Genomic DNA, 23,716 nt, shown 5'->3' on the forward strand with positions numbered 1-23,716 from the left:
TCTAAGTTTCATTTATTGCCTCTCTACTCTTTGGGATAATTCACCTCCTCCCTAGAAGTCTTCAGTTTTGATTTTCTTCCTAATTCTAAATTGTCCAACAACTGGCAATTTCATTTTTTTCTTGCTCTCATTTCTCATCTGACTTCTTCCAGACCTTGCACAAGATCCTTAGCACCCATGATAACTCTCTTAATTCTTCAGGTGAAATCTTGCCTTTTTGCACCAGATTCATTTATTTCCAAACTCTACTGCAACCCACCAAGTAAAATATATCGGAGTAATCAAGTTCTGAGTGTACAATTTCAGTAGAATCCATATTTATTTTGCTGAAATGCCTAAAATCAAATATTCAACATGGGTGTGATTTCATTCTGAACTAGAGAAGGTCAAGTGGAACTGCTGATTTGAAAGACTTAATTCAAGCACATCACAGTTAACATTTATTTTTCTTTCTTGTATGTGCCTGTCTGTTTAGCATATCCCTGCTACTCTGGAGTGCCTGAGTCGTTCTACCTTGTTATGTTTATCAGCTCTTGCAGTGATTTCATATGTAACACCTGTGTTTCTGATAGCTCTCGTACCTCTTGCCGTCATATGCTATTTCACCCAGAAATATTTTAGAGTAGCATCAAGGTAAGCATTCCAAAATATATTTACTTTATGAAAGAACTGGTCTCTTTATATGAAGCTAATAAATATGTGTGTGTGAGAGAGAATCCATCTGGAAACACAAATGAAAAAAAAAAAGTCACAACTAATCACTTTTAAGCTCTTGAATATTCTGTTGGGACCATCTATCTTGTTTTTACAATTTTAACAGGTTCTCATTGTAAGATTACATATCTGGATTACTGAGTTATTTTGCTTGCAAAATAGAATGCAACCCTTCTGAATTTCAAGCATTACAGGAAAAAAATGGATGTTCTCACACATTTCTTATAAATTAATTAATTTTTATTTTAGGGATCTACAGCAGTTGGATGACAGTACACAGCTTCCGTTACTTTCTCACTTTTCAGAGACAGTGGAAGGGCTAACAACTATACGAGCATTCAGGTATTTCATTTAAATCTGCATTCTTCTAATATTGTAAAAAATAAACTGGTTGTGTTCAGACTTTAATTTAATTCTTGTCCATCATAGAACCAACTAAGTGAAGCAGTATGAGTGATTATGCAAAATTAAAATCCCTGTTGGATTTAAACTGTTAGTTTAGCGATTAACCTGAAATATCAAGCATTAGTGAAGAATACCATCAAATTTGCTGAGAGGTTAAACTTTTCGAGTCTAGAACAAATAATCTTTAAATAATTGTCAGAGATAAAAACTTCCTCTTTTTTACTAAAGTGTAATTCCATTACATTTTTTAAACAGCCAAATCTTGAATTATAAATTGGAGATAATTTAGCATGACACAACAATGCTACTAATTCAGGTAGTCCTTGCTTACCAATTGCCTTATTTAACAACTATTGAGATGTACAATGATGTTTTAAAAAAATAGCTTTGCAACCAGTCCTCGCATTTGTGACCATTGCAGCATCCCATGGTCATGTAATCGCTCTTCAGAAGCTTTGCAACTGGCTTACATTTATGACCATTGCAATGTCCCACAGTCACATTATCGCCATTTGTGTACTTCTGAAACTAGCTTGTGACAGAGTTAATCAAGAACACACAAGTAAAATTACAAGATGCAGTAAATGACTATGGTGATTCACTTAGTGATTGAATGGGAAGTGACATAAATCCGTTGTGGTCACATGATCTTTCACTTAGCAATGGAGTTGCTACTCCCAGTTGTGGTTACCATGTGAGGACTAACTGTATGATTTTATGGATATCAAGAATAAAGTTAGGAAAAACATCAGTTGTTTCTATCAAGTTGGTTATAAGCATCTTCCTTCCAGAACTCTCTTTGTTTCATTAATCTGAGACAACATTTTTCTTGGGAAAACATTTTCTTTCTATGTGTTGATTCATTAATATTCACATTAAATTAGATAGAGGATGCTTCCTAAGTTTCTGCAATTGAATGAATTGTGAAATGTATGTTGTACATTTCAATTCAACATTTAGGAACTGGGGGGGGGAACCAGAAACAACACAGTATATCTCCAATACAAAATCCCATTTTCCAAAAGTGTAGCATCCTACAGTATTTATGCTGATGTGCACTGAGTCACCACAGCCTGCAAACTATTTTCGGTTTTATAAACTCCCTGAGTAACAACAATAAAATTAGTTCTATATGTATGTTTTAATTACTATAATTATGACACATTTGTTAGGCTGCTGGAAATTTTTCCTGCTAATTAGCATTTTTTTTACATTTATATGTTGACAAGCAAATTAGACCTACTGTTCCATTATGTTTTTAATTGTTGATTACTTTCTGTTTTTGATTTTAGTTTTTCCCTCATGGGAAGAAGATAAAAATGCCCTAACCAATAATGAAAATCAATATGCAGCTCTGCTGGGATCAGTCATTTCCCTCATGCTACTTCCCTTATGCTATCTTTGGGTTAAAATGTCCTCTCCAGATTTCAGATTTTGCCTAAAATAATTGCTGGCAGAGCAAACTCTTCCAAACTGAATTAAAACTAGCTGATACACCTCTGACCCAAATTGAACTAGGCTTTTATCAGTTCCTGTATTTTATTTACCATCAAGCGCCTGTGGGGAACTCAGCTATATTTAGATATTGTTTTCAGCTGCCTTATGTGCTGTAGAAGTGACATTTGAAGTTTGGATTCTAATCACTAAGCAAAGAACTCAGATCTTGAGTTTCTAAAATTAGCTCAGTAGTAAAAACAAGTTAAAAAGCTAGTTAGCACTTCTTTGCTTTATTTAACTTTGTGCTAACAGTTTCAGATTGTGATAGCTGCACATTTTTCAAATATAGGCTAATATTTCACCAGCTCTGCATGCTATTATCAAAACCCTACTTCTTTCCTTGCCTCCTCCATATAAATGTACTTTATAAGTAAGTGTTGCATAAACCCAGCATTTACTTATGACTAAATGAATGGTGAGTAGCAGAGAATATGAGACAAATTATTATTTTACCTAGTGTGTCCTATTTTCAAAATTGAAAACTTTCAACAGAAGAGTCTTAAAACACCATAATTATTAAAATAACCACTGTGTTCATCTGTCTTTTTTTATATGTATATAAAGGTATGAATCCCGGTTTAAACAGAAGCTTCTTGAATATACGGATTCTAACAACATCGCTTCCCTTTTCCTTACAGCTGCCAATCGTTGGCTGGAAGTTCGCATGGCAAGTATCTTATTCTGGTATAAAATTATATAAATGTCCCCTGCCCCAATCTTTTCTCTTTTTTTTTTTACAAGATGCGTCATTCTTATGATCTTATTTAGGATTACCAATTGATTTTAAATAGGGTGCCTATATTTGTAGCAATTGCACCAACCAGTATTCAGAAGCTAAAGGTCAATTCATTATTGCTTTTGTAGCCAGGAAATTCTTAGCTGATTGAATTTATTAAATTAAAGAAAGAAAAATCTGACAAGGTTAAACTCCTCCTATTAAAGGAAGAAAAAAATTTAATATGTTTGCACATCATTTCTGTAAGTTCTTATTGATACATTACAATGCTGTTTTATTATATTAACAGAAGCATATCATACCAAGAGAGCAATCCTCATTCAGCATGCTATTTTTATGGTGTTTATATAGCTACTAGCCAAAAGATCTTCACTGGCTGCTAATTTTAAAAGTTGCCCAGTTAATAAACTTAATTTAAGATTTAACTGGTATTATTGCGCCTCATTTTGGATGAGCTTCTTAACACAAACATGGGGCTCTTTTAGGTCATTACATAGATGCTTTGTATTCAACTCACTGTGGCTCATGAAGGTAATAGGCTAAGAGTCTGGAAAACATCAAACTGGGGAAGGTTGCACTATGAAAATCAATCCCTACATGTATGTAATGATTGTACATATCTGGAGTACAATTAATGTTCCTAGATAAAATTCTAAAATATTTTTCCAACAAATTCTGAATGAGGAACTCATTGGGGAAATAAGTGTTTACTAATAATTGTTTCGCTTATTTAGTCAGAAAACGGACATCCTTTTGATTCTTTTTGCCTATTTTTGGACAATGTAATATCAATATATAGTTTCAAATCCCCTTCTGTTCCTAACATGTTACATTTGTTAAATAAGACTTAGAAAGAAATTGATTTTGGCATATTTCTTTCACTGAGTCTTTAGTTCAAAGACTAAAAGACCATTTAATTTTTAATCATTAAACCAAGTACCATTTTTTTAAAAAAAAACATGATATACATAGTATATTCTGGATATCTAAATAATTATATATTTCCTGACAGCAAGCCAAATGACACAAATAGAATATATATGGTATTCTCTGTGCAATGGGAAAAATGGTATATAGGGTTCAACTGGGGAAACACCTGTTCAAATCCTTATTAAACCACAATTGTTATTGCGTTAATTCCTGCAGTTGTTCTCTAGCCTGTCTTAAGACTCAGCAGTTTTGCAAAGATAAAATAAACAAGAAAAGAACTGGGTTCCCTATTTAAAACTAGGTAAAAATGTAGTGAAGAATAAGAACCGTAGCACTTTCTTGGATACTGGGATTTCTCACACACTTCTTATTTCTTTAGGAATATATTGGAGCATGTGTGGTGCTTATTGCAGCAGTTACATCCATTACCAGTTCTCTAAAGAATAATCTCTCTTCAGGTCTTGTAGGTTTAGGATTAACCTATGCTCTGATGGTAAGTGAATTAAAGAAAAGATGTTCTTTCCATCCAAAGGGATGCAATGTGCATTTTCTTCCAAATATACAGCATGTAGTACATTGCATGCTGAATTAACTTGGGTAAATGTATTTGGTCAATGATTCTGACATACATTTCCAATAATTTTATTCATATGAACAGCCTAATGTTACAAAACTACAAAATATTCAGACTCTTGCATAAGGAGACTCCTATTCTTTTGGGAGTAGATAATTGTGGTGTGCAGTCTTCAAAGGATCTTCTATTTTAATGTGAACTGCAAATACTAATCTTACTTAGGTATTTATTTTAGGTGTCTAACTACCTAAACTGGATGGTTCGCAACCTGGCTGATATGGAGCTTCAACTGGGAGCTGTGAAAAGACTCAATGGCCTTATAAAAACGGAGGCTGAAAATTATGAAGGGCTGCTTTGTGAGTATGTTGTATGACTTACAGAAGAACCTGCTTAAATTATATTTAATGAAGCACTGGATTCTTTAGAAAGATTGTGCTTGCTGCCAATGGTTAATATATACATATAAATAAGCAAACGGACGTATGTTGCTTTCTTTTTGGATTTAGCTCCAGCGCAGATTCCTCAGAACTGGCCTGATCAGGGGGAGATTCAAATACAGAATCTGAGTGTCCGCTATGATAGCACTCTGAAGCCTGTCCTAAAACATGTCAGTGCCCATATCTCTCCAGGACAAAAGGTAATACAAATGTTTATCATGTACATTAATGCGTTTAACAATTAAACTCAATTTAAATAAAAACTACATCCAGCAGATAAAAACAGGCAATTATTCCAGAAACATATTCCTTAGATTAGAGCTGTGAATATTAAAATAATGCCTTCTCACTCCATGAGTGGTCTACGTCTTCCTCAATCTTACGTCCTCTACCAGAGGCCTAGGAGTCTGAGGGTTATGGAGAGTATCTTAGCTGTTCCTAGCACTGCACTCTTCTGGACAGAGCTCCGACGTCATTCCTGGGTTCTATTGGAGCCACTCTCCCAGCTTAAGAGTCACAATCCTGAGTGATCTTACTACTACTGGGACCACTTTGGCTTTTACTCTCTAGTTCCTCCTTCAGGGCCTTGTACTTTTCCAGCTCCTCCTTCATTCCAAAGGTGCTGTCACTTGGCACTGCTACAACATATAACACTACATCTTTCTTCTACCACAGTATTTTGGTTGATGGCCAGTACCTGCTGTCCATCTGGATCTGGAAGTCCCACAGGGGAGGGAAGGAGATAGTGACAGAGAGAGAGAATTTTGTCCCTTGATTCAATTTTGATTCCTGGCAACTGCCTGGACTAGTTCCTACGATTTTCTTGGCAATGTCCTTAAGTAGTTTGCCCTTGCCTCCTTCTCAGGACTGAGAGAGAGTGAGTGGACTAAACTCAACCAGTTGACTTCATGTTCAAAACAAAAGTAGAATTCAGGGTCTCTCACTTTCTAGCCTGGGGCCTTAAGCAGAACACCAAATTGGCTCTTATTTTAGTAATAGTGTTATAATAGTATTATATAGTCCTATATATATATGATAATGTATAGTTATCTGAAGGTAATAAACTACACTGAACTCAATGGAAGTAACTGCTGAATCTTACATAGGATAGTCCTCCTCCTATTAAAAAATGATTCTGAGATGATATTGTTCTGATGAAAGTATTTTCTGTTGTGTATCTTTGGTATTCTTATTCGGATATGTAACAGTAAATTCAGATGAATAATTAGTTTCAGGTAAACATGCATAGATTTATATTCTTACAAGATATAGCACTCAAGACTACCGTTTTTTAAAAAAACTGTTTTTCATTTAAGATTTTTCATTCAAGTTTTTATTTTTCCAATACATCAAGTTAAAAATCAATCTCTCCCTTTTTTTAAAACCTTTCAAATCATCCATTAACTTTTTTTTTTAAAAAAATCACATGATATGCCATTTATTTTGTTCTTAAACTTTCAGTACATTCTGATCACATTTTGGGATGATATCTCATGCAATAGGTTTTTCTCTTCCTCTCCTGGACCAACTCTCCAAATTTGCATTAGAGCAAATCTAGTCATGGACAGATAAAGTTGGATATAATCTCCCAATTTTTGCCTCAGGAAATTATGAAATTAAAAGAGAAAGGCTGAAGTGATACTTATTAATTAATATTGAATAGGTGCACTTTCTACATAGTAGTATTCCTAAGTGCAAAGTCACTTTTAATAACTTCTTATCTTCACAAGAATCTAACCTGCCACTGACAATCTGTTTCTACTGTGTACTTTTAATACTAATCCCTGTACCATTCCTAGTTCAAATATTTTTTTTCTGATTTGCAGATTGGAATATGTGGCAGAACAGGCAGTGGGAAGTCATCCTTTTCTCTAGCCTTTTTTAGAATGGTTGATGCCTTTGAAGGTAAATCTGTACTGATAAAGTAAACATCTCCCATTTTTGTTTTATTTATTTTAACATTGTTGGTTTTCTTTTATAATAAAGGGACCATCTGTCTTTTGCCCATTCTTCTCCTCCCCTCCCTCCCCATCCTGATATCTCAAGAAGACATAAAATATCTTTTGCTCCATTCGCTTCCCTCAATTCCACAAAATTAGCAAGGGGTTTCCATCTAATTTTGATTTCTAAAGTTAATTAATATATAGCATACAGTATATGGCTAAAAGTGGCCACATAACCTTCCTGCCCATTCCAATGGAATAATGGGAGTGGAAGAGATCACCCAATCTAACTGGATAAATTTTTGTCCAACCTCTTTTTAAAGTCATCCAGTAAAGAGGAAGTGACCTACTTTCCTAACATTCAGTAGGATTTTTCCTACCTGAATGTAAGACCCAATACACTTGACGTGCATGCAGGGATGATAAGAGAATAGTCTCACTCTACTTCTTTGTCATGCTCTTCAGGTTCTTGAAAAGAACTATTGTATCTTCCCCATCATCTTTTTTCAGGGTTTAACAAGTAACCCTCAGCCTCTGTTCATAAGACAAAGTTCCCTCCTTGGCCTCTTTATCCTGCTCTACATCTGATTCAGATTTTAGTATTTCAAGGACTTGGTAACTTGAGGTGGGGGGCTTGACCAATACTGAACACATTGGAAAGAAATCTTCCTGCAGTTTGGAAGCTACTTCTATTCATGTAGAATAAAATTGCATTTTCCTTTGTAACTGGTATGTTAGATTACTCACATTACATCATTATACTCAGCATATGATCAGTTACAATTCTAAGTTCTTTTTTTTAAGTATTATTACCAGGCCAAATATCCCCTATTCCAGTGGTGGCGAGCCTATGGCACGGGTGCCAGAGGTGGCTCTCAGAGCCCTCTGCGTCATCGCCCCAGTCCTAGGCCTTCAGCTGAGTTTTATAAAACCTTTTCGCTTTAGGCCTCTGCCGCCGTGTACAAAAAAAAAAAGGTTCAATCAATCAATCAATCAATTTCAACTTCTCGCGGGGAAAAAAAGATCTTGCAAAGTTGGAATTGATTGATTGAACGTTTTAGTCCCACCCAGTCTGCCGTTACCACCACAGCCACACCCACCCAATGGGCCACACCTACCCAATGGGCCACACCCACCCGGCACCCGACGATGCATAAGTGGGTTTTGGGTTGCAGTTTGGGCACTCGGTCTCTAAAAGGTTTGCCATCACTGCCCTATTCTATACTATGAACTAGAGTTACTTTCCCAAAGTGAAGAAATTTTCATTTGTCTCCACTAAATCTCAAATTATTTTCATACACATCTTTAATTTATTAATATTATAAGAGAGAATTCTGTTTCTATTATATAGAACAGGGGTCCCCAACCCCTGGTCCATGGACCAGCACCGGTCTGCAACATGCCAGCAGCCGGTCTATGCAAACAAGCAAAGCCACATCCATGGGATGCAGGCAGCACACAAAACCACACCACTTCCGGTCCACAAAAAATCTGTGTTTTTTTTAAAAACAGGAAGGATCATTATAGATGGCATAGACATTGCCAAGCTCCCTTTACAAACTCTGAGATCCAGATTGTCAATTATTCTTCAAGACCCCATTTTGTTCAGTGGCACAATCAGGTGAGTGTTCCAATGATCAAGTTTAGTCATCCAATTGTCCCAGTTAGGATAAAGAATAGTATGCAAAAATATAGTTAAATGCTGATGAAAGTTGCTCTTCCATTAATATCAATAGATAAAGAAGAGCATGAAGGAAACAGGAGGTTTTAATGCTTTGATGCATTTTTGGTTGAGATTGTGATTTATCATCCCCTGGGTCCACAGTTCACAAGTTGCTCAAAAAAAGTGTTTTAACTTTTCTTTATGTGTCCCTTCTTGAAATTTATTTTAAATGATGTTCTGCTAAATTTTACAATAAGAATATGAGTAATTGTTTCTTATGATTATCCAAGGAAGCAGTTTCTATAGCCCGTAAAATAAACACAGTGTACAGTATGTGTTTATTTTTGTACATTTTTATAAATGCATTCCTTCATTTCATGATGTTGCTCTTAGGTTTTTGTTAATCATATCCCACTACAACCTCTCCAGAAATGGGGATTGTATCTATATGGTGGTTATGTAGCTACATTTAAAAAAAGTTTCATTTGCTAGACCTGAACCTTGCATTTTAAACCTTGCATTTTAAATTTTAAAATGAGACATATCAGTAGTAGTAATACATTGTGCTCGCTACAGATTAACAAAAATGCGGACAAGCTTGAGTCTCTTTAGTCATTTTTATTTTTATTTTTGCAGATTTAACTTGGATCCAGAAAAGAAATGCACTGACAGCACCTTATGGGAAGCATTGGAAATAGCACAACTGAAGCATGTGGTGAAAGCTTTACCTGGGGGACTAGGTAATCATTCCTTTAACTATGGAGAGATTAGCACTCAAAACATTTCTACTCAATTTAGCTCTTTTAGAGAGAGACCACAATGCTAAGTGTTGTGTCCTGAGCCTGCAAGAGCTGAAAGCAGGCTCAGAATTGTTGCAAATGGTCCCGGGCAATCCAAAAGCTGCCCGGTACCAGACAGGGTGGCGCCAGCCTTGCGCGCATGCGCAAGGCGCGAAAATGGTCAATTCCTATTGGTTCACACTGTCTGGGTTTCAGGCACTATAAAAGGCCTGCGTGCCTTTTGCTGTTTGCTTGGTTGTAGGAGAGCGAAATAAAGAGCTTGTTTTTTTCACCATGTGTCTTCGTCAATTGCCACGAACCGAAAACACAACACTAAGTGTCTTCATAATTTGCTCATTTTCTTTAGAAATGTCTTCCTCCAGAAGATGGTTGACATTAGATATAATTTCAAAGTAATGCAGTCAAGTGATCAGGCTATATTCTCAAAGTCTGGCTACATTACCATTTTTCAGTTTTGTCTGAAGGTTTATTTTTGGAGGGCCCACTATGTTTCCTAAAGGAAGAAACTTCAAAGAGCTGCCATCAAGAAGTCCCTGTCTCAAGTTTATTACATTCCCCTTCTTAAATAACTGAGGCTCAGAAGCATTTAGGGTGTAATACCCAAGGATCTATGCATTCAGTTGCACCTGGTAGCTCATCGGCAATTATCATGAATTGGATATGGGAGCTTGTAGGTAGACAAGTCTGAAGATCAAGGCCCCAGTTCTCCTTTGCTTCCCCTTAGAATCCTAGCAATTATATCTGCAATGGCTTTCAGATTGCCTTGAAGCTTAGATCTGTGTAGAATGAATAGCAGCCATTACATTAAAATGTTACTGAGGCATAAACTCCTCTATCCATTGCGCTTGTCGTGATGCAATGGGACTATAGTATCCTCAATGGGTGCAGGAAGCAGTGAGGTGAAATGTCATTCCAAGCCTATCCGGTCAGCTGAAGTTATCAGAATTTTGGAGTTCATTTCTCCCTCCATAAGATAGTAATGAGAAAAATACTTGCAGGGATGGGGGTGGGAGAAGGAGACAAAACTGATCATTATAGTCTCAGTCCCTGGTCATATGTCTGTTAGGTGTGGTTTTGTATGCTGGTCAAAGGGATCTGTAATTGTACAAATAGTACAACTGTGTACGTGCATATATATATCAGGAATACAGGATTGCATAATATAAGTAATGCTTGTGTATGAGAAAGTGAGACGTAGAATGATGAATTGGTATAAGGAAGATATCCATGAGTTTCCATATGACTGCCCTTCTCTAAATATTTGTTTTAATCAGATGCAATAGTCACAGAAGGTGGAGAAAATTTCAGCCAAGGGCAAAGACAGCTGTTCTGCTTAGCCAGAGCGTTTGTACGGAAAACAAGTATCTTAATCATGGATGAAGCCACAGCGTCTATTGACATGGCAACTGTAAGTTCAGGGACTCAAATGTTCCTGATAAATTAGATAATGGTTTGATAAGGAGGCAAAATTCTTAGTAATTATTGAAATACTGTTCAGTGTTTCCATGTATATAAGTGAGCTCATTAATTAATATAAACGTTCATTGTCTGCTTATGTAGGAAAACATTCTTCAGAAGGTTGTAATGACTGCCTTTGCTGATCGTACAGTAGTGATAATTGCAGTAAGTATATTATATTTTACTGCTGAAATGTTATTGATTTGTAACTGAGTCTGTTATTTCCTGCTTCAAAAGCATTATCCCTTTTATTTCAATTTATATAGACACATTTTGTCTAAAACAGATCATGCCAGATAAATCTTATTGTATTCTTTGAGCAGGTGATAAAATTAGTGGATCAGAGGAATGCTGTGGATATAATTTACCTGGATTTCAGTAAGGCATTTGATGAAGTGGACCACAACCTACTACTCGATAAGATAGAAAAAAGTGGGTTAGACAGCATCACCATCAGGTGGATTCGTAGCTGGCTGACCAGCCATACTCAGCGTGTGGTCCTCAATGGAACTGCATCTACATGGAGGAAAGTGTGTAGTGAGGTGCCCCAGGGCTCTGTTGTGGGCCCAGTGCTCTTCAACATCTTCATCAATGACTTGGATGAGGGGATAGATAGGGAAATCATCAAATTTGCAGATGACATCAAACTGGCAGGAATAGCTATCACTTCAGAAGATAGACTTAAGATACAGGAGGATCTTGACAAAATTGAACAAAATCTATCTAACAAAATAAAACTCAATGGTGAAAAAAATAAAGTTCTACATTTAGGCAAGAAAAACCAAATGCACAGGTACAGTATAGGTGGTACCTTGCTCAATAGTAGTAACTGTGAGAAGGATCTCGGAGTCCTAGTGGACAATCACTTAAATACAAGCCAGCAGTGTGCTGCAGCTGCCAAAAAAGCCAACACAGAGCTAGGCTGCTTAACAGAGGGATAGAATCAAGATCATTTGAAGTGTTAATACCATTTTATAAAGCCTTGGTAAGGCCACACTTGGAATACTACTTTCAGTTTTGGTCACAATGTAAAAAAAATGTTGAGACTCTAGAAAGAGTGCAGAGAAGAGCAACAAAGATGATTAGGGGACTGGAGGTTAAAACATATAAGGAACAGTTGCTGGAATTGGGTAGGTCTAGTTTAATGAAGAGGAGGACTAGGGGTGACATGATAACAGTGTTCCAATATCTCAGGGGCTGACACAGGAAAGAGGGTGTCAATCTATTCTCCAAAGCACCTAAAGGCAGGACAAGCAGCAATGGATGGAAACTAATCAAAGAGAAAAGCAACCTAGAACTGAGAAGAAATAAATCAGTGGAATAACCTGCCTCCAGAAGTTGTGAATGCTCCAACACTGGAAGTTTTTATGAAGAGATTGGACAACCATTTGTCTGAAATGTGGGGGGTGGACTAGAAGACTTCCAAGGTCCCTTCCAACTATTATTATTATTATTATTATTATTATTATTATTATTATTAATCGCAGTCAGCCAGATGTTCAGACTGGATTTGGCATTTTTGTCTACCTATCGAGTCCTTACCAAGGACTTGGGATAGGCAGATATGGATGTTTGACGGTATTACAGATATCGTCGCAGGATGGAAGCAGTTCCTAGTAAGGCCGCCTTTTGCAATTGACTAATTGTGAATTTGTCAATGCCAATGGTGTTCAAGTAGTGCTCCAATTGTTTTGGGATTGCATCCAAGGCGATGATGATGATGATGATGTTGATGTTGATGATGATGATGATAGTTACATTTGCAAATCAATAGTGAACCAAATTGTCCATAATTCTCTGTAAATGGACACAGCTATAGAATATGACTGACTGATTTATTTTATATCTCTCTTTCCACCAATGTAACCAATAAAATCAACAAGCAAAATAATAATATGAAAACAGAATTAACATAACACAGTAGAGATTAAACTTATCTTGTTTCTTAACAATTCATCTTATGGAAGTGAAATGCTCAATCTTCAATGTGTTGGGAGAATGAGTTCACATGGACAAACCAAGGCTCCCTTTTTAATTTCAAAAACAAAGCTAGTATAAGATGAAAATGAAGTGATAACAACTTATATGCCAGCATGTAAAATATTTTCAGCCAGAATGGTATATTTTTTCTGAAATATGTATTTTAAATAGAACAGAACAATGAACATTCTATTTGGGGATTATGGGGCCTGCAGTCCAACATATATGAAAGATATTTGATTGGAGACTTTGTTTCTTTCAGAAATAGTTATATGTTGCAATTAAAATTTTAATCATGCCTGTTTGTCTTACAGCACCGGGTGCACACTATTCTGAACGCTGATATGATTATTGTCATGAAGAGAGGAGTTATTTTAGAATACGACAAACCAGAAATTCTGCTGGAAAAAGAAGACAGCGTGTTTGCTTCTTTTGTTCAAGCAGACAAGTAGCTATGGTATAAACTATTAAACCACTCAAAAGAACTGTTTTATTATCAATTTTCTAATTATGTAAAATATCTGTAAATAAAAAATATTTAATAATAAAAAGCTTAGTCTATAAGTTCTTAAGAAATAAAGTACAATTCATTTACCTCTTAAGTGTGAGTATCTTACTTTTCCAGTAGGAGCTACTGAGACTTTTTTTTCCTTTTCCACTGGTTTATCCACAAGTTTCATAATGAATCAACTTGAAATTTTAAAAAGAAAAGCAAGTTTGCATGATGAGGTATTTAAATTAGGGCTCTGCCAGATGTCAAAAATTGACACCTTAGGTAAGAACCTTACATTAGCCATGCCTATCAAAGGCAAAGGCTATACCAGCAAAAGAATTCTGTGACTGCACCTGTAATTAAGTACATTATGTACATTGAATATCACATGGATAAGGAATATATCTTGGCAGGATGATAGAGAATTGTAAAACCATTTACCAAATTATGGAGACTTTGGTGGCAACTTCAAGCCCATAGCAATTTTACTGGTCAAAACGAGTTAAATGAAAATATAATGCAAAGCCCGTTACACAGAAGCAGGCATGATATACCGAAATCTGAACAATTAGCTCTTATTAACAATACAGCTCATACAATAAAACCATACAGGTTATAACTGCCAAATATGCACTCTATAGCTTACTAAAGTTTTACATGATTGACTAGTAGTAGATCTGTGGCAGATTAAAGATCATTCTTCATGCAATTTATGGTTTTAAAATCTCTTATTTCAATTTCTTTCTTACAAATTGAAACCTTCCTAAATATGTAGAAATGTGTCATTAGTATGAACAGAAGATTCACCCATTTCTTTAAAAAAGTAATTTTTATTAAAGGTTTTATGCATTGTAAAAATAAACATAAAAGAAAAAGAGCAAATAAAGAAAATAGAGCCAATGAACAAATTAAAAAAAGAGAAAAGGGGAAAAAAAGAAAATATAATTTCCCAATCTTCTTTACAGCAGTTCAAATAAATTTACCTATTCTTCCCCTTTATTATGGTTCCCTTCAAGGGTCACTCATTTTTCAGTAGACCCATGAGCCATTCATCCTGGATGAGGCTTTCTAACCACACATTTCTAGGCTATTCCTTAAATACGCACTTTTCTCAACCAGCACAGTACACTATGTCTTAAATGTCACACAAAGAGTTTCATTCTATTTGCACCCCATATTAACCTTGATTAAGGAGCATGAAGGTGTTGGAGGAGATTCTGCAGTGTCTGAGTTTTTCCCGGACAGAACCCACCGGCTACTTAGCACAAAGAAATATAAAAGTATGATTTCTGTCAAGCCATAGAAAGGCCAGGAAGAAAATGTGCTGATTTTAAAACCCAAGAGCTGTAAGAGAGGGATAGCAGTATTAACTGTCAGAAGATAATCAAGGGGTTAAGAATAAACATCCTGTATTATCCCAGAATCACTGTTTCTAGGATTCTTGAGTCTGGTGTATATTTTTATTTACTACAGAAATATAGCATCACATGTAGTATTTTAACCAGAATCTTATACTTTCCATATCCTCCAAATGCCCAGCAACCACTGTATGAGATTTATGGAAACCAGAATTCCAATACCTATAACCTTAGTTAGATATGTTGGTCTTGAACAGAGGAGATTCAATTCTAGTTCCACTGTCAGACAGTGAAGCTCACTGGATGACTTTGAGTGAGTTACCATCTCTCAACCCAACCCACCTTAGACTGGTGATGGTTGCCGAGAAAAAGGATAGGAGGGAATAGGATGGACACCATCTTGAGCTCCTGAAGGAAAGGCAGACTCTAACTCTAAATAGGTAATCTTCATGGCAGTGTAATACTTAGGTTATGCATGATTGAGACCAGTTTGGTACAGTGGCTAAGATGCTGGACTGGAACTCAGGAGACTAGCAGTTCTAGTCCTCTCTTAGGAATAAAAGCCAGCTGGGTGGCTTTGGGCCAGTCACTTATCCCAACCCACTTAACAGAGTTATTGTTGTGAGCAAAACAGGAAGGAGGAGCATTACATATGTGTGCTGCCTTGAATTGCCCAAAATAGTGTGTGAGGGGGAATCTAATAATTAAACATCTGGAGACAATGTAGCACTATGTAGGCTCCTTTACTTGGCTTGGTTTATGTAAATAAGCAGTCTGAAGACAACGGTGTCCATTGCACTGCTGTTTTTTCAGATCCTTTTCTAAAATTTCTCATACCAAGTTTACTTTTTCCACAGATCCTGCAAACTGAGCTATCCAAGTTTATTAAGAAAGAGAAACAGAATAACAGAGGAACTTTGGAATTTCAGGGTTATTTGGACCACAGTAGGTAAAACATAACTTTATAGTGCAGCCTTTGTATACCAAAGTATGCTGGAATTAGCAGTTAGTTTGAAATGCAACTTTACAAGGAGTATAATACAGATATGTCCAATCTGCAGCCCACGGGCCACATGTTATTTATATACATTAACTATATTGTGTACAGGCAGTCCTCGACTTACGATCACAATTGAGCCCAAAGTTTCTGTTGTTAAATGAGAATTTGTTAAGTGAGTTTTGCCCCATTTTACGACTTTTCTTGCCACAGTTGTTAAGTGAATCACTTACTGTTGATGAGTTATTAACCTGGTTGTTAAGTGAATCTGGCTTCCCCATTGACTTTGCTTGTCAGAAAGTCGCAAAAGGTGATCACATGACCCTGGGATGCTGCAACAGTCATAACTAAGAACCAGTTGCCAAGCATCTGAATTTTGATCACATGACCACGGGGATGCTGCAAAGGTGGTAACTGTGAAAAACGGTCATAAGTTACTTTTTTCAGGGCCATTGTAATTTTGAGCGGCGACTAAATGAACTGTTGTAAGTCGAGGACTACCTGTATTTTATATGCGGCACAAGACAATTCCTCTTCACTCAGTGCGACCCAGGCAAGCCAAAAGGTTGGACAACGATGGTATAATACAGTAGGAAGCTGGGTTTTATTTCCTTAAGTCAGATGAATTGCAGATCTGCAGCCTTGCCTCTTTTTCTCACTCCAACAGTAAAATCATACTTAAATGATTATGTTTCATATCTGAATAGATCAGCTGTAATAGAAATATTGTATTTACCTGTAAATCAACTTCACCGGCAGAGATTATAGTTCCCACCCCTTCCTTTTTTTAGGAGAAAAATAATTAAAGAAAAAATCTCAGTTCTACCTTCTTACGGAGGGTGAGAAGCAGGCAGGATTCTGATTATATATGCACTGTATTCTTTAATAGAGCATACATCTATTGTTGGCTGGAGTGGTTGATTTTGAAGGGAAGAACGGAAACCTTCTCCAACCCACCCGAGTCTTGGCGGCGGGCGCCGCTCTGCACAGTCCGGCAGTTCTGCTTGTGCCGATCCCGGTGGGGAAAAAACCTTCGCGCCGGGATTCCCTGGCGCGAGAGCGCCCCCTGCCGATCCTATTTGTCGCAGGATTAGGGAACGGGCGGTCGCGCGTGGCGGCCGCCACCTGACGACTCCTCTGCTGGGGGGTTTCCTCCAAAGCCGGACGACCCTTAGTTGGCTTTGTCGTCTGCCGCTGTCAGGAGCAAGTCACGAAACGCCGCCGCCGCCTCGCCAAAGTCGAAGCGAGCTGTGATTGGCGTGCGCAGCTGGGGCTGTGGGGGGGGGGGTGGTGGAAGAGCGCACGGCGCTCGCCGGGACTGGCGGGGCGGAGAAGGGGAGTCGGCCAGGGCAGCGGGAGCGCCGGTGAAGAGGCCTAAGGGCTCCGCTGGCTGGCGTCCCCGCAGCGGTGGCGGGCACGTGGCCGTAGCCGGGGCAGGTCGGTGGCGGCGGAGGGAGGGTGGGTGTGGGGGGGGAGCCCACGCCAACCATGCTGTCCAGGAAGGGGATCATCCCGGAGGAGTTCGTGCTGACCCGGCTGGCCGAGGATGTCCCGGATCCCGCGCGCCACCGGACCCGGGAGCGGCGGGCCAGGTTCGTGGGCAAAAACGGGTCGTGCAATGTGGCGCACAAGAACATCCGGGAGCAGGGCCGCTTCCTGCAGGACGTCTTCACCACCCTGGTGGACCTGAAGTGGCCCCACACGCTCATCATCTTCACCATGACCTTCCTGTGCAGCTGGCTGCTCTTCGCTATGATCTGGTGGCTCATCGCCTTCGCCCACGGGGACTTGGACCACAGCACCCAGCAGCTGCGCCTTCCAAACGGGGGTCGGGAGGCGACGGCGGCCCCCTTCGTGCCCTGCGTAACCGACATCCATTCCTTCACCTCCGCCTTCCTCTTCTCCATCGAGGTGCAGGTGACCATCGGCTTCGGGGGCCGCATGGTGACCGAAGAGTGCCCCGTCGCCATCCTCATCCTCATCCTGCAGAACATCGTGGGGCTGCTGATCAACGCCATCATGCTGGGCTGCATTTTCATGAAGACCTCGCAGGCGCACCACCGCGCCGAGACGCTCATCTTCAGCAAGCACGCCGTGATCGCGCTCCGCGGGGGGAAGCTCTGCTTCATGCTGCGCGTGGGCGACCTGCGCAAGAGCATGATCATCAGCGCCACCATCCGCATGCAGGTGGTGAGGAAGACCACCAGCCAGGAGGGCGAAGTGATGCCCCTCCAGCAGATCGAGATCCAGATGGAGAACCCGGTGGGAGGCAATAGCATCTTCCTGGTCTCCCCGCTCATCATTTACCACGTGATAGACAAGAATAGCCCCCTGTACGAGGTGGCCCCAACAAGCCTCATTCACCAAGAGGACCTGGAGGTGATTGTCATCCTTGAAGGGGTGGTGGAAACCACTGGCATCACCACCCAAGCCAGGACCTCCTACCTTGCCGATGAAATACTTTGGGGCCAAAGGTTTGTGCCTATTGTGACTGAGGAGGATGGGCAATACTCCGTAGACTACTCCAAGTTTGGCAACACTGTGAAGGTGCCCACTCCAAACTGCACAGCCAAGCAACTGGAAGAAGACCAGAGTATCTTGGACACTATTTCCTTGTCACCCAAAGGCACTATCCGGAAAAGGTCTGTTAGGTTAAAGCCCAAATTTACCATAGCTGAGGAGACCTTATGACAGCTCTGTGGACTTGCCTGTTGTAGCAGGCATAAGAGACTTGGAGGCAGCCTCTGTTTCATTTTTCAGGTTGGTTCCTTCGGTGTATGGGCTACATGCAGTGTTTGTAGTGCAAGATAAAATGCGTGACACAGGATAATATAAGGAAAACTGAGCATGCATAAAGCTTTCCTCAGCCTTCTTATGTACTGTATTTGCACTTGAGATAGGTAAACCTCTCGGAAAGATAGACATCTCTTTTTTTCTTGAGAAATTGTTTTCTGTTTTGGATTGAATTATTTCTTTTTCCACAATGAAAAAGCACTAATACTGTAATCAGGTATTTATAGTTACGAAAAAACAGTATAGGTGCAAGAGTGCCCATTTATGTGGCAATCTTTCATGTACTGAATGAATAAATGTATTAATTCAATTCATAAATGATAACTGCATGCTTTCTTTTATTGCCAGTGAATTAGGAAATATATTGGCTCATGGTATGCATGGATGATATAATAAAGTTAATTTCATATGTCACGTTAGGACATATGGAAAAATATTTTTAAAAAGTAGATAATTAATTTTGCAGTTGTGGTCTGCAAAAGAAAAAACAAATTTCTGAGTAGTACAATCCTATTCAAATCTACTCAAAAGTAAGTTCTACTGAGTTCAGAAGGGCTTATTTCTAAATCGATGAATATAGGATTTTAACTTCAGTGGGTCTAGGGTGTCATAGTCACCCTTTGCTGCTACCCCAATTTTTTTTAACTGTAAAATTAAATGCTGTATATTATTTATATGAATAATATTGAATTAATGTGGGGCACTTTTATGTAACTTAACTGCAGGAGTAGATCCTTCTGTTCGAATGTTATAACTGAAAATTGATTTTTCCAGCCTTTTGAAAAAAATAACATTTGAAAAAAATATGGACATTTTTAAGGAAAGAAACTGCTTTGATCTTCCTAGTTGCCTTGATTTTCATCTCCGATAATATTCACTGAAAAATAGAAGCAGTAGGGCTGACAATTTACGGGTGACACTGTAATCCTAGCTGTCATGTGAATTCGCATCTCTATCAAATGGCATAATTTAATAAGCTTGGGTCAAATTTTATTTATTTTAATTGACAGGTTTTTTAAAAAAAAAAATCCCTGCAATGTCTAATTGTTGCAGTGTTGACTTGGATGAGGGAGAACCAAGATTCAAAGTCTATTCAACCATGAAACTCCATGCTAACCCTGGGCCAGTGACTTTTGCTGTAGACATACCTACCTCACTAAGTTCTATCTATGCTGCCTTGTCTCTTCAGAGTGAAAGCATGCTAGAAATAAAATAACTATGTTATATTAATTGGTACAGAATGAGGACATATTGGGGTGGGAGACAATTAACCAGAGTAGGTCAGGAACTTAATCTTATAGATGTATAAAAGTTAAAGACATTAAATTCCATAATTTATTGCAAGCATAATTAAGGATTAGGCATGGTGATGTTATTAAAAAAGGTGTTACCTTATTTACCAAACAGCATACTATATGCACTGAACTCCAAAGATAAAGTCTTAATGTATTTAAAATTAGCATGTATATATTTAACTATAATTGCATGCCTTAGTTTTTACTTGTAATAATAAGGCAATGTTTTTTATGTCATCAGTAAATCAGAAATGTCTGTAACATGGAATAAAGTGGCATAACCATGTTAATTTTATAGACCAATAATTGCAAAATAAAAAAGTGCATTTATTTAAAAAAAAAAAAAAATACTCAGGCACCTGCCATTAAGACTGTGCTTCCTTCACAAATGTTTTCTCCGTCATTCCTGGGGTCAGGAAGATGAAGTTTCAATCTTAATTAACTATAGAGAGTCCTCAGAAATAATATCCAAGGAAGAGTTTCAAAGGTTAAAAAAAAAGACAAAAGTAACTTTAGGAGCTGTTCAGAGATTTCCTGCTTCCTGACAGTTGTCCAGGTCCAAAAACTCAGGGAACCTTTACAGTAGCCTCTGATGAAGTATGAAGAGTAAGCAATCCGGAAATGAAACTGAACAAAATGGCTATATGTGGAAAACCATTTCAGTGTTGGGCCTATAGGTGTTCTCTATTGCTTTCTAATCTTTCCACCCAGGATATATCAAAGTCATCCCCACCTTACACAGCCCTGTGATATACTCCCTGTGCAGCCAGAGGATTTTGTTTTGTTTTGCAGCTATATAGTTGGGAACCATGAAAATCATTCAGAATCAGCCTCCTAGACTTTCTAGCATCTAACAGCTGGAACGTGAAAATCTATGGAGGTTTCATTTTAGACAGAGATAAACTGAAGCATTTCTGTGTTCATTTTTGAGGTGTCTCTGAAGTTTGATTCCAGGCTTGCTTGGGTTTCAAAGTACGGCTCCATCCCTCCCCTGAACAATAACAAACAACCAGAAATGTCACCCAAACTCTGTTAACCTACTGCTGCTGCTGCATCATCAGATGGTATCTTCAAATAGCACAGCAGGTGGTTCCCTTTCCTTCACACCTCATTAACTGTCATTTAAGCCATAGGAACTGTCACATTCAACATCTGTTGCATGCTTTCATGTGGCAAATTTCTTATGCAAAATTTCTACCATGAAAGACTGAAGAAGCTTACTTGGATAAGCAGTGAAATGGTTCAAACCAAAAAGAAAAGTTCAGTTACCATGACTCAACTTCCAACTTTCAACTCTACCTGGATGACTGAGAATCTCCATCGACATATTCTACCATGAAACCATTTAAGGGGATCTTCTATAGTTAAGATTGTGATTGCATTTGTACGCTTAACATATATTTTTGTTCCCATCGTTCAAATCATGATTTGGTCACTTACAAATTTAGGATGCACATCCATACTTCCAGTTCTATGTAAGATAGTCGCTTTGTTCCTATCTGCTCTTCCAGTCTTAATCTTCCACTTTTAATCAGAATAAGAACAAAACCTACAATCATCAAGTGGACAAGGCTTAGGTGATTTCTATCCCAACCAGGGGATAGGGCATTCAGTGCTTCCCAACAAATGATTGCTCAGATTTTTTTTTTAACTCCCAATCTCTCTTTGTGACTCCATTATTAATTGTATTCATCATCATCACAAAGTTTCTCCTAATTTTCAACTTCTCCTACTATAAAAAAAACCCAATCCATCTAATCCCAATCATTTGGCACCCTCTCCCTGTTGACAGTTCTGTGGACAATAAAGGAATGGTATCACTCACTCTATTAAAACTGATTTGGTTGACATAGGATCAAAATTAGTTCAAAATTCACAACAGAGTTTATTCTGTTGTCAATGAGATACCTTTATAAGTATATCTGGTCTGCTAGCAATCCTAACAACTTTTAGCCTTTAATTCCAAAGTCAGAACTGTTCAATAAACAGAGCAGAAATAAGGATTGAGAAATATTTATACAGATCAGTTCATCCTTGTGGTGCCTTGAATCTAAAATTTAAATCTGATCTAAATTTAGTTTTTTAAAATATAATTTTGTTTTTATTTTTTTATTGTTTATGGGTTTTTGCTATTTTTATGGTATAAACTGTTGGGAATCACTTCTGGAGTCCAAAGATATGAAAACATATTCAATAAATATTAACCCCATTACAGATCAGTTCATCCTTGTGGTGTCTTGAATCTAAAATTTAAATCTAATCTAAATTTAGTTTTTTAAAATATAATTTTGTTTTTATTGTTTATGGGTTTTTGCTATTTTTATGGTATAAACTGTTGGGAATCGCTTCTGGAGCCCAAAGATATGAAAACATATTCAATAAATATTAACCCCATTGCACAGAATGTAGATGACATATGTGTGTGAGAGAGAATGGGGATCAATCTGATCAATCCACTTCAAGATTAAGGTCTCTGAACATTATGAATCTAATCTAGCAGCTTGGTTTAATATGGGTTATTTCTGAAACTAAGGTTGAGAGAGAATGACTGGCTGAAAGTTACCCAGCCAACTTCTGTGTCTTAGGATGGAGCAGAACCTGTATATTCAAACATACATCTACCAAACATCTAATCTACATTTTTCCTCAGCTGAGGGATGCAAGAAATTCAGAGTTCCTTCAGACTCCAAGCCAACTTCTATCAATTTCCAGAGATTGGAATTTCCTGAATTCAGGAACCACCTGCCATATGGAAAAGTGAGAAGATGAATGCAGTGAAATATTGCTCCCTCCTATGTAATAGATCTCAGAGGGAAGGGAGGAACTGTTTTTGCCTTAATGAATTGTTAACCAATTAGAAAATCAATAGCACATGCTATAAATTATAATGTTGGCTGGCCAAGGACATTAAAACATGGCTAAGATTCAAATAAATTTAAATAGGTGCCATTAACATAAGGGCCTAATGCCAAATGCATTCCTTCAAGGTATTGAGTGGGAAATAAAAATGACAACAAAAATAGAAATATGAGCTATTTGTTGAATTTTGGATAAAATGCAATTGTATTCATTTCAGTTTCAAAGAAAAGTCTTTTTTTTTTTTTTTTTTTTTAAAAAGGTAATGCTCTTCAGAACAATAGTTTGGTATCCTAAACAGTCCACACATATCACTAGATTTTGGAATTTTTCCAGAAATAGGAATCTCATTTTTTTTTCTTTTGGTCTGAAGGGAAAATTAAACCAATTTCAGGCTAGCACCATGTCGCGTTTAGGAACCACGCTTACACAGGAAAAACGCCATTTACCTTCAACAAAGAGAATCACATACCTGTATGCAAATGAAGCAATAATGCTTAGGTCAGTGATGGCGAACCTTTTAGAGACAGAGTGCCCAAACTGCAACCCAAAATCCACTTATGCATTGTCAAGTGCCGGGTGGGTGTGGCCCATTGGGTGGGCGTGGCCCATTGGGTGGGTGTGGCTGTGGTGGTAATGGCAGACTGGGTGGGACTAAAAAGTTCAATCAATCAATTCCAACTTTGAAAGATCTTTTTTTTCCTGCAAGAAGTTGAAATTGACTGATTGATTGAACCTTTTTTTTTTTGTACATGGCAGCGGAGGCCTAAAGTGAAAAGGTTTTGTA

General features: G+C 37.9%; 2 protein-coding genes across 2 annotated transcripts in view; both read left to right on the forward strand.

The window, feature by feature from the left end:
• ABCC8 (ATP binding cassette subfamily C member 8) overlaps positions 1-13,704 on the forward strand; it is a 51,441-nt gene extending 37,737 nt beyond the window's left edge. Inside the window, exons 22-33 of the mRNA XM_029286821.1 lie at positions 476-633; positions 964-1,056; positions 3,181-3,283; positions 4,662-4,775; positions 5,092-5,212; positions 5,363-5,493; positions 7,120-7,198; positions 8,749-8,857; positions 9,536-9,639; positions 10,974-11,107; positions 11,260-11,322; positions 13,452-13,704. Coding sequence (XP_029142654.1) covers positions 476-633; positions 964-1,056; positions 3,181-3,283; positions 4,662-4,775; positions 5,092-5,212; positions 5,363-5,493; positions 7,120-7,198; positions 8,749-8,857; positions 9,536-9,639; positions 10,974-11,107; positions 11,260-11,322; positions 13,452-13,589 — 1,347 coding nt within the window. The 3' untranslated portion in view covers positions 13,590-13,704. The remainder of the gene's footprint in view (positions 1-475; positions 634-963; positions 1,057-3,180; positions 3,284-4,661; positions 4,776-5,091; positions 5,213-5,362; positions 5,494-7,119; positions 7,199-8,748; positions 8,858-9,535; positions 9,640-10,973; positions 11,108-11,259; positions 11,323-13,451) is intronic.
• Positions 13,705-17,473: 3,769 nt separating this feature from the next.
• On the forward strand, positions 17,474-23,072 carry KCNJ11 (potassium voltage-gated channel subfamily J member 11). The gene is made up of 2 exons (XM_015828985.1): positions 17,474-18,745; positions 22,724-23,072. The coding sequence occupies exon 1, from the start codon at positions 17,474-17,476 to the stop codon at positions 18,674-18,676; it is 1,203 nt and encodes a 400-aa protein (XP_015684471.1). The 3' UTR covers positions 18,677-18,745; positions 22,724-23,072.
• Positions 23,073-23,716: the final 644 nt, after the last annotated feature.

This window comes from Protobothrops mucrosquamatus, unplaced genomic scaffold (genome assembly GCF_001527695.2).
Source record: "Protobothrops mucrosquamatus isolate PMUCROS unplaced genomic scaffold, P.Mucros_1.0 scaffold5198, whole genome shotgun sequence".
NCBI classification, from domain to species: Eukaryota; Metazoa; Chordata; class Lepidosauria; order Squamata; family Viperidae; genus Protobothrops; species Protobothrops mucrosquamatus.